General features: G+C 36.8%; 1 protein-coding gene and 1 pseudogene across 3 annotated transcripts in view; both read left to right on the top strand.

Annotated features, from left to right (window-relative positions):
• The window catches only part of CWF19L2 (CWF19 like cell cycle control factor 2), a 101,972-nt gene that overhangs the window by 54,962 nt on the left and 31,288 nt on the right, over nucleotides 1-15,722 (top strand). For all 3 annotated transcript variants that reach the window (XR_003549769.1, XM_006150942.3, XM_006150943.3), the window contains exon 12: nucleotides 43-180. Coding sequence is in view for 2 of the 3 variants with exons in the window: in XM_006150942.3 (XP_006151004.1) it covers nucleotides 43-180 (138 nt within the window). In the remaining variant the exon portion in view is untranslated. The remainder of the gene's footprint in view (nucleotides 1-42; nucleotides 181-15,722) is intronic.
• LOC106735119 (swi5-dependent recombination DNA repair protein 1 homolog pseudogene) lies at nucleotides 10,067-10,825 on the top strand (annotated as a pseudogene).

Raw genomic sequence — 15,722 nt, 5'->3', positions numbered from 1 at the left:
TAGAGAGTCTTGTTTACATTAATAATGTTCATTTTTTCATAGGTTTCAACTCATGATGAAAAAGAAAGAGTCAGATACTTCCATGATGACGATAATCTAAGCTTAAATGATTTAGTCAAAAATGAAAAGATGGGAACAGCAGAAAATCAAAACAAGCTCTTTATGAGAATGGCATCTAAGGTAAGATACATTCTTAGGACAGCACTGAATTTTGAGAAGGTGGTTCTTCCCTCTAATGATCTACTTTTCAGAAAGAGATGGTTCTCTTTAAGCTTGGTTGATTTGATTAAATATAATCCTTTTAAAGACATATTAGGAATATGCATTTTGGAATCGATTTGACTAGAGTATCAATTTGGGATTTGGGATTTTGCTTGCTTTGTAAATGTAAACTCTTATTTAGTTCTATATTCTGTGATGATGTTAATTCTATATTTGATGTATATTTAAGAGAAACTTTTGAGCCAGAGTTTAATGATTGGCAGTGTGCTGCTAGTTAAGTTGCCAGTCAGTTTTGTCTTAATAACCCTCCAACTCTTTATAATTATGCCGTGAGGAGGTAGAAGAAAATATTTGGAGTAATACAGATTGTTCAGAAGTTCTTGGAATCATCTTAAGTTTATATTAAAATATGTATTAGTTTAACTCATAATTATGGGTAGTGGGATTACTCTATGTATTATTCTTTGTCTTGTCCCTTTCACTGCAGTCAGTCCCTTCTAAATACTACTAACATTTTTTATAAAAGACACATAGCATTTTTTTAAAAAAGAATTATTTATTTTATTTATTATTATTGTTATTATTTAGTTTGCTGTAGGGCATATGCACTCATCAGAGACAGACAGAGAGAGAGAGGAAATGAGAAAGCAAGCTGGCAGGTCCAGGACTCAAACTCTGGTTGGCCATGTGGGAGTCTAGTGCCTTAACTACCATGCCATTGCATTTCAATTTAGTTGTATAAAAAGATTTGGCAAATTGGGACCCCAGAGGAAAAGTTTAGCTCACCATTTATTTTCTGCAAATAAAGTTTTATTAGAATACAATAGTGCACATGTATTTACATATTGTCTGAAGTTGCTTTTGTTTTATAATGGCTTGAGTTTTGAATATTGTGACAAAGATTGTATAGTCCACGAATCTGCAAATATTTACTTTCTAGCTCTTTACAGAAAAAAAAATGACCAAATCCTGCTCTGTAATACCAGTAATTACTTTTTTTTTTTTGGAGAGGTTTTTGCTATAGGGCGCGTGCGCTTGCCGGACAGACAGAGACAGACAGAGAGATAGAAAGTGAGAAATCACCCCCCAGAGGGGATGGTCACGCCGCAATCCCTTCTCCTCCATTCTCCTCTCGGGATCTTGGGCACGCACGCACACACGCCCGGCGTGAGTTTTAAGCCACCGGGTCTAGGACGCAAACCGCTGTCGACTACGTGGGAGTCCAGCGACATAGCCATTACGCCAACTGCTGGTTCCCCCCAGTAATTACTTTTTGATAGTGGCAGTTTGAATTGGGTATCTGAGAGACCAGGATGGGAGGGAGACCTTTTACTGCATACCTTTTCAGACGTATGCTTTTTTGTTTGTTTGTTTTTTAAACTCTGCAATATATTACTTGGTCAAAAATGAATGAAAAACTAAAATTAGGCAACAAGATATCTGTGTATGTATGTGTGTGACAAGGTGGGGCAACTGAAATAAACACTATTTTAAATAAAAATGGTCATCGTACCTATTACCAAGAGCTATATGGGATCTTAAATTTAGCCCATTAGGATACTTTCACCTTGGTTTATTTTGGGGAAAATACTGGAAATATCCTAGGATATTAACTTAAACACAGTATATTAGAAAAACAGAACATATTTTTGAATAAAATAAAGCAAAATAAAAGGAGATGGGGTTATAGTTTCAGTAGACTACAGAGAAAAAGCCTGTCTGCAGAGGTGTTGTTTCAGCAGACCCTGAACAGGAGTCTGAGGGAGTGGTCTATGTGAATGTCTGGGAGAATATTCCAAGCAGAAGAAATGGCACATGCAAAGGATCTGAAGCAGAGATAAGCTTGAAGAGCAGTCAAGAGACAGAAAGAGGGCAAGTGTGACTGGGAACAGAGATGAAGGGAAAGCAGGAGTTGAGATGAGAGACAAAGCAATCAGGTTGTAAGTCTTACAGGCCATGATGTGAGAATTTCTACTTTCATTTTTAAATGATAGAAAGCCATTTGATGCTTTCTTGGCAGAGTCATACTGTGATTTTGTTTATATTTTGACTGGATTTCTCTCACTACTCTTTTGAAAAGATAAGGTAGAGAGGCAAGAGTGGAAGCAGGAAAATCACTTAGGAGGGAATTATATTAGCTTAGATTAGGGTGGTGAAATTGGTGGGAGATACTCAGTCTGGGGGCAGTGCTGCTACCAGATATTGAAATAGGAGCGGGACAGCAGTCAAGAGACAGAAAGAAGACAGGTTGTGACTGGGAGTAGAGCTATGAAAGACAGGGGATGAAAGACAAAGAATACTGTTATGGATTTGTGAAATATGGAATGCCCACTACACATTCACATGGTGGTATGGAGTGACTGCCCCAGGCTATCAGTAGATGTCTACATTTGGATGCTGTTAGCATTTAAATAGTATTAAATGTTGTGGGACTTCAGAAATGAGAATTTGAAGAATGTGCCCATGGAGTACTATCTCAAAGAGAAAAGAAAGAATTTAGCAAGTGAAATCAGTAAAGTACAGCCAGTGAGGTAGGAGTAAACCTGAAGAGTTTGAAGTTTCAGAAGCCAGAGAAGACATCAAGAACGTTAGGAATAACTGTCAGCTGCTTCTGAGAGGCTAACATCTTTGAAGATGGGGAAACGACCACTGGATTCGATAATGTGGAGGTTTCTGGTGACTTCCGTAAGTGTGATTTTTTTTTTTTATATAATAAGAAAAGCCTGATTATATTGGGTTCAAGAATGTATGTGAGGAGTTGGCCTTAGAAAAGAGCTAATTACTGCCCATCAGTTATAACAGGAAGGACAGTATTGGTGTACAGATGCGGGTAGGTTCATACATTTTATAGGAGAAAAATGATCAAATTTTCTTGTTACCGCTTCTGTAAGTTGAGTGAAAAGACTGAAGCTATCAGCAGAGAGTGATGGTGGTGAAGAAATGTTAGGGACTTGAATTGGTCTTTGAGAATGAAGTGAAGTAGAGTTGCCAGGTGGTGCTCGGGCTTCATCTGAGGTTTATGGTTATGTATTTTTCTCTGCTGTGTTTGGATAGAGGCTTCTCTTTGAATCATGATACAGTCATCCTGATTTGTTCTGTATTTTTCTTATTTCACCAACATTGCTTGTTGCTTTAATTGTACAAATAAGCATGTTTGCCTGTATTTTTCTTATTTGTACATTATGAGAGTTTATAATATTTGTATTTAATAATCAACTGATTTGACCATCATTCCATTTTCATTTGGTCAGTTTCCTCGAACATTTTACATCTTTGACCTTTTTTTTTTAAAATTTAAGTTCCTGGGAACCAGCAGATGATGTAATGGTTACATCACTGGACTCATGTAGTTGACTGTGGTTCGAGTCCCAGATTTGATGAGTTAAAACTCAGGCTGGGCGTATGTTTGTGCATGCACAAAATCCTGAGAGGAGAATGGAGGAGAAGGGATTGCGTCATGGCTATCCCCCCGGGAGGAGGTTGATTTCTCATTTTCTGTCTCTCCGGCGAGTGCCCTATAGCAGAAATCTCTCTCTCAAAAAAATTAAGTTCCCTAAGGTAATACGTTATAGAAGCTAGAATACTATATACATTTACCAATGGTATTTGACCCTGAAAAATTCCATTCCCAGCCTATGTTACCTACAGCAGAAAGTTTGACTTATAAAATAATGTCCTAATTATATACAATGTCATGTTTTGGATTAGTTATCTGAAACTATTCTTGTTAAACTTATTTACAAAAAGGCTACCTAGAGTAGATAATAGTAAATGTTTCTTTCTCACTTTCATTTTTACACTATATAAAAATAAACACTTCTTGTTTTGTTCTTACGTGATTTAAATATTGCGTAATAATTTCAGAAGACATCAGCCAGAATTTATAGCATAAGTAAATCTATGGACCGGCAGACACTGAATGTGCAGTATTGATTGATGATTGTGTGATATGCAATCTAGACTTTTAAAAAATGTGTTGATTGACCAATTTATTATTTTTTTTAAGAATTATTTATTAAATTTTATTTATTATTATCATTCTTCAGTTTGACCAGAGAGAGAGAGAGAGAGAGAGAGAAAGAGAGAGAGAGAGAAAGACAGAGGAAGAGTGTGAGAGGGAGAGTGAGACAGCAAGCCACCAGGTCCAGGACTCAAACTGCAGTGAGCCACATGGGAGTCCAGCACCTTAATCAGCATGGCCCCTGATTAACCAATTTAGATAAGAGGACTTCAAAATGTTCATGGAAAAATGGAATAAAAGTATGAGTTTAATTTGGTGCAAGAAATCTTTAAATCCATTAATTTTACCATAATGGTTTATTGTAAGTTCAGTTTCCATTGCTTTTTGAAGACCCTTTGGATATTGTTGAATTTGTAGTAATGTTGTATAAAGATTTTGACAGAGATATTATTTTTATCTAAGCAAACTTTTATTTTTAAAATGGAGATGTTGATTTGATTGTAGCAAAGGAGAAAATGCAGTAAGCTCTTTTCTCATCCTGTAATGTGTTGACTTTTTGTGTCTTTTTTTTATTGCTATGGCCAAGATTAATTTGTAAGTAAGAGCAGGAAGAATAAGGGAATATGATAGGCTTGGATCATAGTATACAGGTGTTTTTAAAATTTATTTTGAAATACAAAGCAATGCCAGTCCTTTTTACCTTTTTGTAGTAGGGCTAATAGAGGTACAGGTTGCTATGGAAATGTTGATTTGGCGTTGTAATCTTCAGTTCATCCTGCCTAATAATTAACCACAACATAGTAACAATTTATCTTGTATGCTTAATAATTAAAATTGATTCTGTTAAAAATGTGAAGTGATACTAAAAGCTTAATAAAAAAAAAAACAAAAACATAGGGCCATTCTTATATCCTGGTGTTAAGGGAGCAGAATTCGATGTGGCTGTGTGGTTTGAGTCATGGTTTGGCAACTTGAAAAACGTGCTGGGAGTGTGTGCGCATGCATGGGCTCAAAATCCCAACAGGATGGGGAAGTGGAAGAAAAGGGATTGTAGTAGTACCATGCCCCGTTGGAGCATGCTTTCTTTCTCTCTCCTTCTTTGGCAAATGTATTAGCCCTTGGTTTATAAGCAAACAAACAAAAAACCACAAAGTTTTAGAATATTAACCATTTCTGTCAATACTGTACTTAATCCTTTTACTGCTAAAAATTTATGAACTTAGGAATTGAAGTAGCTGTTTGAGAGAGTAATTTTGTCGGTGTTTAATTTAGATATGTTAGTGAGAGTAAGTTGCATTTTGAGAGAGTAATATTGTCGGTGTATAATTTAGATGTGTTAAATATTTTCATGAAGATACACATTATCTCACTAGTGTATATTTCTTATTATTTGTAAGGCATTTGTTTAGATCTACAGATTTTTCCTGTTAAGGGTCAGGTAGTAAATATTTTTCACTTCTCTTGCAACTTCCAGCTCTGCTATTGTGGCACAAAAGCATCCATTGACAAATGTAAATAGATGGGTATGACTATATGCCAACCGAACTTTGTTTACAAAAGCAGGCAGTAGACCCGATTCACCTTGAGAGTTTTAGTTTATTAGTGCCTGGACAAGGATGTGCAAGTAATGCATATTTTCATGACAGATGTCTTTGAATTTGGGTACTTTCCTTACTTAGTAGTTCCTCTGTAAATGGGTCTTAAGCTTTGGGTAAATTAGCCAGTAACGGTTGATATAGAACAAGATTTGCTTATCAGCAAGTATTAATTGATCTCATTTAATGTGTAAGATATTCTACTGAGGCTACACTGGCACCTGAGGAAGGCATGAACCTTGACTTTACGGAGCTTATATGCTAGTAGGAAAAAGGCATGAAGTGTAAATAATTATGAAAAATGAATTCAGTAGTTAAATTATGCAAATTTCTTTGAAAGACAAGTAAAAAGTCTTTGCGAGCAATACCGAGAGACCTAATCTAAACTGAGGAGCCAGGAAAGGTTTCATTTTGGACACCAAGATTTATACTATTTCTGGGTTTTGTTGTTGATATATACTTTACTTACTACTATCTTAGACTCATTTATTAAACTTTTCCTATCCTTTTCTTACTGTTCTGAAATTTAGATTCTATTCACTATTTCCAATTGTATTTTACCATTAAATCTTTATAGCATCTCTTTCTTATGATGAGCTCCAGAAAGGTATCTTACGATGAATGAATGCAAAGTTGATTGTGGAATTATTTTTAATTCTTTATATCTTAGTTTCTTTTTACTGCTATGTACTGCATAAGTTATGAAAAAAGAGAAACCACAAAAAATATCCTGAAAAAGAAGATAATAGGTATATAGTAACTTCTTTCTAGTACTAAAGTTCCTTCCTTTGGAATCGTAGAATCAAAAAATTTAGGTTCTGGAAAGGGACCTTACTAATCATGCTTAACCTTCTGTAATTGACGGTTGAAGAAACTAAGACTCTAAAATAATTTAACAACTTTTGAAGGACTAAGTATCTTTCCTAGTTCTCAGAGTTGAATGGTAAAACCCACTACCAGAGGTCTCAACTTGTAACACTTAGTCCAGCTTTAAAATAGTACTGCCTTTCAGATGACTCATGTTAATGGATAGTTATATTGCTTGCTAAATTTGTCTCTTTAATTGTCTTTAGTTTTCACATGGCATTTATTAGGGACTAGTAATATATGTATTCTTTACTTTTTCTTAAAATACATTCTATTGACTCCAACATTCTTTAAATATAATCTCTTCCATTTAAAATTTGAGATGTCAGTGTTTCCTTGGCAATATAAACTCAGACATGTCTTCATGAGATCTATATACATCTTCCCTTTTTAATTTTGTTGGCACTGTGGGCAGTAATTTTATCCGTTTTGTATTGATAGAGCATTACAAATGAGCAGGAGGGGAGGAAAAATGGAAGGTACAAACAAAGAATGGTAAGGAAGAGAAAAAAAGAGTCTCAAAGTAATTAGGATTTTACCTTAAATTGTAAGAAAGACTGATAATTGTATTGTTTAATAAAATTGTGTTTCTATTGATAATTTTATTTAATTTTTTTTGCATTTTTGGCATTTAAGTCTTAGTATAGTTCCTGCTGGAAGTAATTTTTTTTTTTTTTGGAGGTTTTTGCTATAGGGCGCGTGCGCTCGCCAGACAGACAGAGAGAGAGACATAGAGACAGAAAGCGAGAAATCACCCCCAGAGGAGATGGTCACGCCGCAATCCCTTCTCCTCCGTTCTCCTCTCGAGATCTTGGGCACACATGCACACGCGCTCGGCGTGAGTTTAAGCCACCGGGTCCAGGATGCGAACCACAGTCGACTACGTGGGAGTCCAGCGACATAGCCATTACGCTAACTGCTGGTTCCCAGGAAGTAATTTTTGAATACTATGTATTTCCTTAAAAACACACCTTCAAACATAAAGCCTTACGTTTAATTTCTTGTCAGCTCTAATATTAGTAACAATTTTTGAGGGATTAAGAAATATATCTTTCTTTAAAGGTATGATTATAATAAGTATTAAAATTGATAGCTTATTGCAGCATCCTGTGGTCATTTTAATTTTCATTTTAGCCATTTCTATTTTTATAGACTTTCATAGATAAGAGATAAAATTAGCTTTGGATCAAGTGTTAAAACATGCATATGTTCTTGTGACATCCCCTAGAGTAAATCTAGAATTTGGTGTCATAAAATGATGAAGTTTTATTTTGGTTTTATGTGAAATCAAATAAGGTAAATGTTGATTTAGTTTATCATTTTCCAAAAGATACAGACTGCTTAGCAACATCGTTTTTGTTTTTTGAAACTCATCTAGAAGTAAGGGAAGCCTGAGGGAGGTACAGCACCAAAAAAACAAAAACAAATAAATATTTAACATTCTTAAGTTCAGGTCCTACTTTTTTTTTTTTTGTTTCTTTTTTTGTTTTTTAATTGAGAGAGGGTGTGTGTACTCATTAGAGATTGTGAGACAGAGAGTGAGAAAGCCCTCCCTAATGGGGCATGGTCACGCCACAATCCTCTCTCCATTTCTTCCTCCTGTTGGGATTTGGGGCACACATGCATACCCAGCATATTTTTCAGGCTGCCAGAACTAGGCTTTGAACCACATGGTTGGTCATGTGGGATCCAGCTCCCTTAACCACTGGGCTATGGGGCTGGCTCCTGTTTTTTTTTTTTTTTTAATTAAAAATTTTAATGTTAAAATATACATAACATAAATTTACCATTTCAACCATTATAAGTATACAAGTCAGTGGCATAAAGTACATTCACGGTGTTGTGCGTCCATCACCACTATCCATTTCCAGAACTTTTTTTTGCCTAAAACCGAAGCCCTCTGTACTCATTAAACAGTAACTCCTCTTCCCAGTGTGCCACTTGTCCCCTGGCCCCTGCCCCATCCCAGTCCCTAGTAACTTCTTTTTGTCTGTGAGAATTTGCCTATTCTAGGTAACTCATATAACTAGAATATGATACTCATCCTTTAGAACCTGACTTAATTCACTTAGCACGTTTTCAAGTTTGTCCATGCCAAAGAGTGTATCAAGCCTTCTGTGCTCCTTAAGAAATATTCCATTGTATGTACATGCCATGGTTTTGTTTTTATCCTTTAGCTTCTGTTGTTTCTTTATCTTTTGGCTACTGTGAGTAATGCTGGTATGAACATCGATATATAGTCTCTGCTTTCAGTTCTTTTGGATATATATCTCAGTGTGGATTTTGTGGATCAAATAATTCTGTGACTTTTTGATGAACTGCCACACTTTTCCACAGTGGTTGCAGTTTTACATTTCCATCAGCAGCGTACAAGGGTTCCAGTTTGTCTTTATTTTTGCCACAACTTACTTTGTTTTCTTGGTAATAGAGAAAAGTTGTTTACTTTTGCTTCTGAGGAGTTTAATGTTAGGTTATCTATATTGCTAGACAAGGATGCCAGGGGTTACTTATGGTGTTCCTGGTTCTTTATGGATGGAAATTGTCTAATGAAAAACATTGCCAGTTGTTGAATTAAAATTGTCCTACATTTTGGTGATACGTTTAAACTCTTACTATATTTATTGCATCTCAAATAATGCACTTCTGTTTTCTTTTTTCTTCTTTTTTTGGTTTTGCCATAGGGCATGTGCATTCACCAGAGAGAGAAAGAAACAGTGAGAGTGAATGAGAAGTCACCTTTCCCCCCAGGTGGGATGGGATGTTGCAGTTCATTCTCTTTCATTCTCCTTCTGGGATTTTGGGCTTGCATGTGCGCATGCCCAGCGTGAGTTTCAAGCTGCCAAGTCCAGCACTCTAACTGAGGTTGGCTGTGTTGAAATCCAGTGCCTTAACCACTACACCACTTATTTGCCCCTGCACTTCCATTTTCAGTGTTTAAGATGAGTGTTTTTTTTTTTTTTAATTCTGTGACTCAGTGTCAGTAGTATCTTCTCTTTTCCTAGGCGAGGATGACAGCTTTTTATTTGAAGAAACAATCACTTATGAAAGTGCGACTCATTCTTAGGCCATGAAAGCTCATTTTATCTCTAATACGTTAGTTTTAATTCTCAAATGTTTGTAAGGAATAAAGACGACAAATAAGAAATGAGCCTAAAGGACTTAAATCATCTATAAGTGAAAGATTTTGATGCTGATGATGTGTTACCATAAAAATTTTAATATGATTTAGTGGAATTCCATTGGTTTGTTGTCTCGTTCTTTTTTTTTTTTTTTAACAGATTTAGTAGCTAAATTTGTAATCCATTCGTCACATTTATTTAGCTGCTGACTTTTTAGCATTGTAGTGGTACATGATTAAATAGGAGAGTGATTTTAAAAATAGAGTATGGGCGGTCTTTGGGGGTGGCAGAGGAAGAGGTAAAACCAAGATTTCATTTTCAAGATGGAAAGACCCACCTGTGATTTTACCTAGGTCTCCACAGACCTGCGTGGATCCACCATCACCCCATACCAGTAGTTCACGAAAACAGCCTATGAGTGTCACGCTTAGAGAAAAATGAAGGAAAACAATATCTTCATTTAATTCTTGTTACAGTGTAGGTAAAATATCTTAGAGAATGAAGAAAGTAGGTCAGACCTTTTCAGAGAAACCAGCATCTTCAGTGAAGAAAATTGTCTGCGATATCCATAAAGTTTTAAACACATAGACAGTGAATTTGAAGAAAATGCACGTTTGAAAAATGCTTTCAAGAATATCAGTGCATGTAAATCTAGATATAGGTGCTCTCCAAGATTATTTTTTTGAAGGAGAGTTATCCTAAATAAGCATTAGATAAAGAAAAAACAAAATGGCTAAAGCAGGTTCAAGAGAAAGAAGACCTTCAGAGGCTAACACTAGTCAGAGTGTATAGATGAAAGAATGACCTGTCTCAGTTACGGTTGTTAATAAAGAAGTGGAGAAGCTGTAGCCAGCTCTTGCTTTGAGTTGCAGTCAGCTATGTCTGAAGAGAACAAGAAACTAAGCCTTACTCAGCTCAAAGATCATGATGAGTTTGATGATAAATTGCTATACTGTAACAGAAGTGGAGAATTTGTATTTAATTCATTATTTTTTCTCCAGAATATCTTTGAGAATGACAACTTAATTAAAAGAGACATTTTAGAAGAAGAAAACCATTAGGGCTGAAAGGAAGGTAATCTGATGGACATGTTTTTAGGGTATTCAATATATAAACTAAGTTCTAAAATGGAAACAGTATTTTTGATAGACTTGGCAAAGAAAACGACATTTAAAGAAATGTGAAAAAAATTTAACAGTGTTTGAAAAGTAATTTGGACAATTCTGGAAATCAGCTTTAATATATTGCTTTGTTTTTCATGACAAAAAGTTTTATTTAATCTTTCTTTTTTTTTTTACCATGAGTCAAATTTCCCCACAAGGGTAATTTTATTGATTACTTTTTTCCCTCACACAAAACTACATGCCAGGGGACCAGCAGTTAGCGTAATGGCTACGTTGCTGGACTCCCACGTAGTCGACAGCGGTTTGCTTCCTGGACCCGGTGGCTAAAACTCAAGCCAGGCGCGTGTGCGTGCGTGCCCAGGATCCCAAGCTGAGAATGGAGGAGAAGGGATTGCGGTGTGGCCATCCCGCCTTGGGGGTGATTTCTCGCTTTCTGTCTCTCTGTCTCTCTCTGTCTGTCTGGCGAGCGCACACGCCCTATAGCAAAAACCTCTCTCTCTCAAAAAAAAAAAAAAGTACATGCTAGGTATTTACTAGGTGGGTTTTTAGTTGAAAGATAAGATTTTAAAAATTTTATTTTTCTTTGAGGTTACCTATTGAAAGTGAGAAGGAACTGATGGAGTTCCCAAGGTCTTTTGAAATAGACATTGTGGGAGATTGGAAGTTTTTCCAATTATATTGAAGAGCCAGTATAGCTTATGAATTTATATTGGAACTATTTGTAAAATTTAGTGACTTCTTTGTAATTACATGGCACCTGGGTATAGGACCAGAGGAGAGATGATTGATTATGTTCAGATTAGACTTAAAATAGTATTATTGGATTCTAGTCATTAGAGGTGGATTCAAGCTTAAAGAAGTGGTCTTATTATATTATTACATTAATTTTCAACACTCATATTATAGAAATGACATTTAAAATCTGAATTTCATACAGTGCTTTTAATTTTTATTGCTTGAAGGCATATGTTCTTGCTGCATAGAGAGAGAATGAGAGAGAGAACCTTCTAAGGAGACATGATCCTTTTCCCACCATTTCTTCATTCTGTCAGATTTTTGAGCATGCACACTTGTACCTAGCATGTTTTTCAAGCCACTGGGGCTGTGATTTGAACTCCCATCAGCATGTGAGATTGTTTTCTGTGCACAGCATTTAGCTGCTGCACTATGTGGCTAACCCTAATAACATTTCGAACAGTGGCTAAGTGTATTAAAAATAGATAAGCAGAGTCTCTGAACAAAAGTGGCTTGTTATTGCTATATACAGAAGGTTAGATCTGTATCACTTATCTCTTAGTTAGAGAAATACACACATACATCCACACATTTGTGTGGGAATTTCTTAACAAGGATTTGACCTTATGCAATTGTGGAGGCTGGTTTTGCAGTCTCTTTAAAGCTGTTGAATTTATATCTGATGTTAGAACTTTTAAGTTTATGAGGTGGGAATCTTAGGAAGGGAATATAGATGTAAAAACAGGAAATAAGAATAAGCTAGAACCCACAAGCAAAAGCAGGAGCCCTCAAGGATGGGCAGAAACACATCAGTTCTGTATCTCTAACCTTGGTGGTATGGTTGTTTAGCCAGAAGCTAAATCCATGTGTTTGAGCCAGAAGTCTGAGAGGCTGAAGGAGGGTAGAGAAAAAGGAAGAGCAGGTATAGGCCCATCTGCTGCTTTGTACCATTGAGGTGACCCAGCATGAGTGACAACATGCACTGCTTCATTTGTGCCCTCCCAAGTCCCCATTAGAATGTTTTGTTGCCCAGCCTAAGTGTTAGGTTGTTGGGAAAGTCATGAATTTACTTTTCTGTGCAAAAATGTGTCATGACTTTCCTGAGGACCCGATATAAATATGTGGAGAAGGGAATCTGGTAAGTGTCTACCAGATTACACAAATTGCCAGAATGCCTTTGTCCAATTCATTGTTACTTTGGCACAGCTTAAACTGTATTTAATCTCCAAGTAACACATTCATGCTTTTGCCCAATATTATTTAACTATCCCACATACAAACAAAAACATGTTAATCTTTTCCTCAAAAAAGAGAATATGAAACTATTGGGTCATTGGGAAGTTGTGGCATACTTCTACATAGAAAATAAGGAAAAATAAGTAATGACTTTGCTGGCGACTTAATACTATTGACATATATAATGTTAGTAAAGGAATGAGAGAGGGAAAGAAATACCAAAATGTTACAGGGATGCTCATAACTCCAGTATTGATTTCTGCAGCTGGTCATGTGGTTTCAACCAGCATTTGTGATTACTTGCCACTACTACTTATTCCATATTCCCCTTTCCCTCAGCAGCACCTTACCTGGTACTGATTCTTTAGCTTAACTGGTTCCTTACCTACTGGGGTGACCTATAATTTTATTCTGGAGGTCCGGCCATTTGTTAGCAGCCCTACTGCAGTTGAATTGTAATTTATCTTTGACTTTAACCGTAGGCCATGCTAACCTCCTACATTCTAGATCTACTTACCCTTACCTCTGTTGTGCAGTCCAACCTAATTTGACATTGATAGTCAGGATCAGTCTCCCCTGTCATCAAGGGCGCACATACATACACATGTGCCTGCCATGTTTTTCAAGCTGTCAGGACTGGGATTCTAACCATGCAGTTGGCCTTGTGGAATCCAGCTCCCTTAACCACTAGACCATGGGTCCAGCCCTGTCCTTTTTTCATCTTTAGAGATACAATTCACCTATGGTACAATGTATATATGTAAAGCATAGAATTCAGTGTTTTTTGGTATATTCACAGATAATAGGCAGCAGTCACAACAGTGAATTTTATAACATTTGCATTACCTTATAAAGAAACCCTGTGCCTTTTAGTTATCATCCCTTTTCAACCCTCCCACTAGCAATGTATGAGTGTTGCAATTTCACTGCATCCTGGACAGTACTTGTTACTGTCTGATTTTTTTGATTCTAGCCATTCTAGTGAGTGTGAAGTGATTTTTCTTTTTTTTGAGAGGTTTTTGCTATAGGGCACGTGTGCTCGCCAGACAGACAGAGACATAAAGACAGAAAGCGAGAAATCACCCCCCAGAGGGGATGGCCATGCAGCAATCCCTTCTCCTCCATTCTCCTCTTGGGATCTTGGGCACGCACGCACATGCGCCCGGCTTGAGTTTTTAGCCACCGGGTCCGGGACACGAACCGCGGCTGACTACATAGGAGTCCAGCAACATAACCATTACGCTAACTGCTGGTCCCAAGTGTGAAGTGATTAAACACATTTTAGTTTTTATTTGTAGTTCCCTGGTGATTCATGATGTTGAGTATCTTTTCATATGTTCATTTGCTGGTTGCATATCTTCTTTTTTATTTTAAAGAATTTTATTTAACCATATTTATTTATTTATTTGTTTATTTATTCTTACATACATACATACATACCAGAGAGAGAGAGAGAGAAAGTAAGAAAGCAAGCCACCAGGTCCAGGACTTGAACTGTGGTTGGCCATGTGGGAGTCCAGTGCCCTTAACCACCAAACCACCTGCCAGCCTCAACCAGTTGTATATCTTCTTTGGAGAACTCTGTTTAGATCCTTTGCTTTATTTTTATTTTTTATTTTTTTAGGTTTAAATAATCTTTTTTAATAGTAAATATCAGAAGCAAATTCCTGGTCCTTAAAATTCAGCTATTTGATGTGCTCATGAGTGATCAATTTTCCCTGAACTTAACTGTAAAGTTTTCATTCCATGATGATTTGGAAGGACTATCTCCAAAGCAGTGTAAGCAGTATCTGGCTGTTTTCTAACCAGCTGAATTTTATTCGTTGCATAATAAGCCACGCAACATCTTTCGGCTAAAAAAAACACTACATTTGAATAAAGATATTACAAAATGGATTAGAACCCAAGTAAAATTTGCTTTGGTGAAGAGAACACAATTCTTTTCTTCCTTCCTTTCTTTTCTTTTTTTTTTTTTTTTTTTTTTTTTTTGAGAGGTTTTTGCTATAGGGCATATGCACTCGCCAGAAAGACAGAGAGACAGAGAGACAGAAAGCGAGAAATCACCCCCCGCCACTAGGGGGGATGGCCATGCCGCAATGGTCATGTGCGTATTCTCCTCTGGGGATCTTGAGCACGCATTCACGTGTGCCCAGCGTGAGTTTAAGCCACTGGGTCTGGGACTCGAACCGTGGTTGACTACATGAGAGTCCAGCAACATAGCCATTATGCCAACTGCTGTTCCCGAGAACGCCAGCCTCCAGGCCCAGGACTCAAACCATGGTTGGTCATGTGCGAGTGTCCAGCACCTTAGCCACCATGCCATCTGCTGGTCTCCAAGAAAAACATTTTTATAGACTATTGTTTAGTTTATTTTTAACACCCATCGTGCTGTGAATTCATAGGGAATAGGTTCCAGAAGCTTGTCCTTTCCATTGGTTCTCACAAAGTGTGCTTCTCTGGGTGGAGCAGGCTGGTGCTTCAGTTGAACCCAGGTACCTTTCTCCTTGGCTTCCTTCTTTTACTGGTCATTTTCCTTCACAAGTTTTAGGAATCTATCTCTGCTCTTAGAATGTTTAATATGCTCAATACACACACCAGTTCTCTTGGCAATAATCTTGTCCTTGTTTGTTTACAACGCTTGTAAACAGAACAATGCATATTTACAATGTATGCTGGGTAACATTGTAGACTCTTCTAGTTTTGCTATGGCAACATTTGTGGGGCATTCTTTTTTGAACAGTACCCATTCCCTTGATGTCTACAATATTACCTTTCTTGTAGATTTGCATGTTTGTGGCCAAAGGAACCACTCCATGTTTTCTAAATGGCCAAGAGAACATATACTGGGGACTCTCCTCTTTCC

This window comes from Tupaia chinensis, unplaced genomic scaffold (genome assembly GCF_000334495.1).
Source record: "Tupaia chinensis unplaced genomic scaffold, TupChi_1.0 Scaffold000311_2, whole genome shotgun sequence".
NCBI lineage: Eukaryota > Metazoa > Chordata > Mammalia > Scandentia > Tupaiidae > Tupaia > Tupaia belangeri.
Note: the sequence above shows the minus strand (reverse complement) of the source record. Positions and strands in the feature narration are given on the sequence as shown.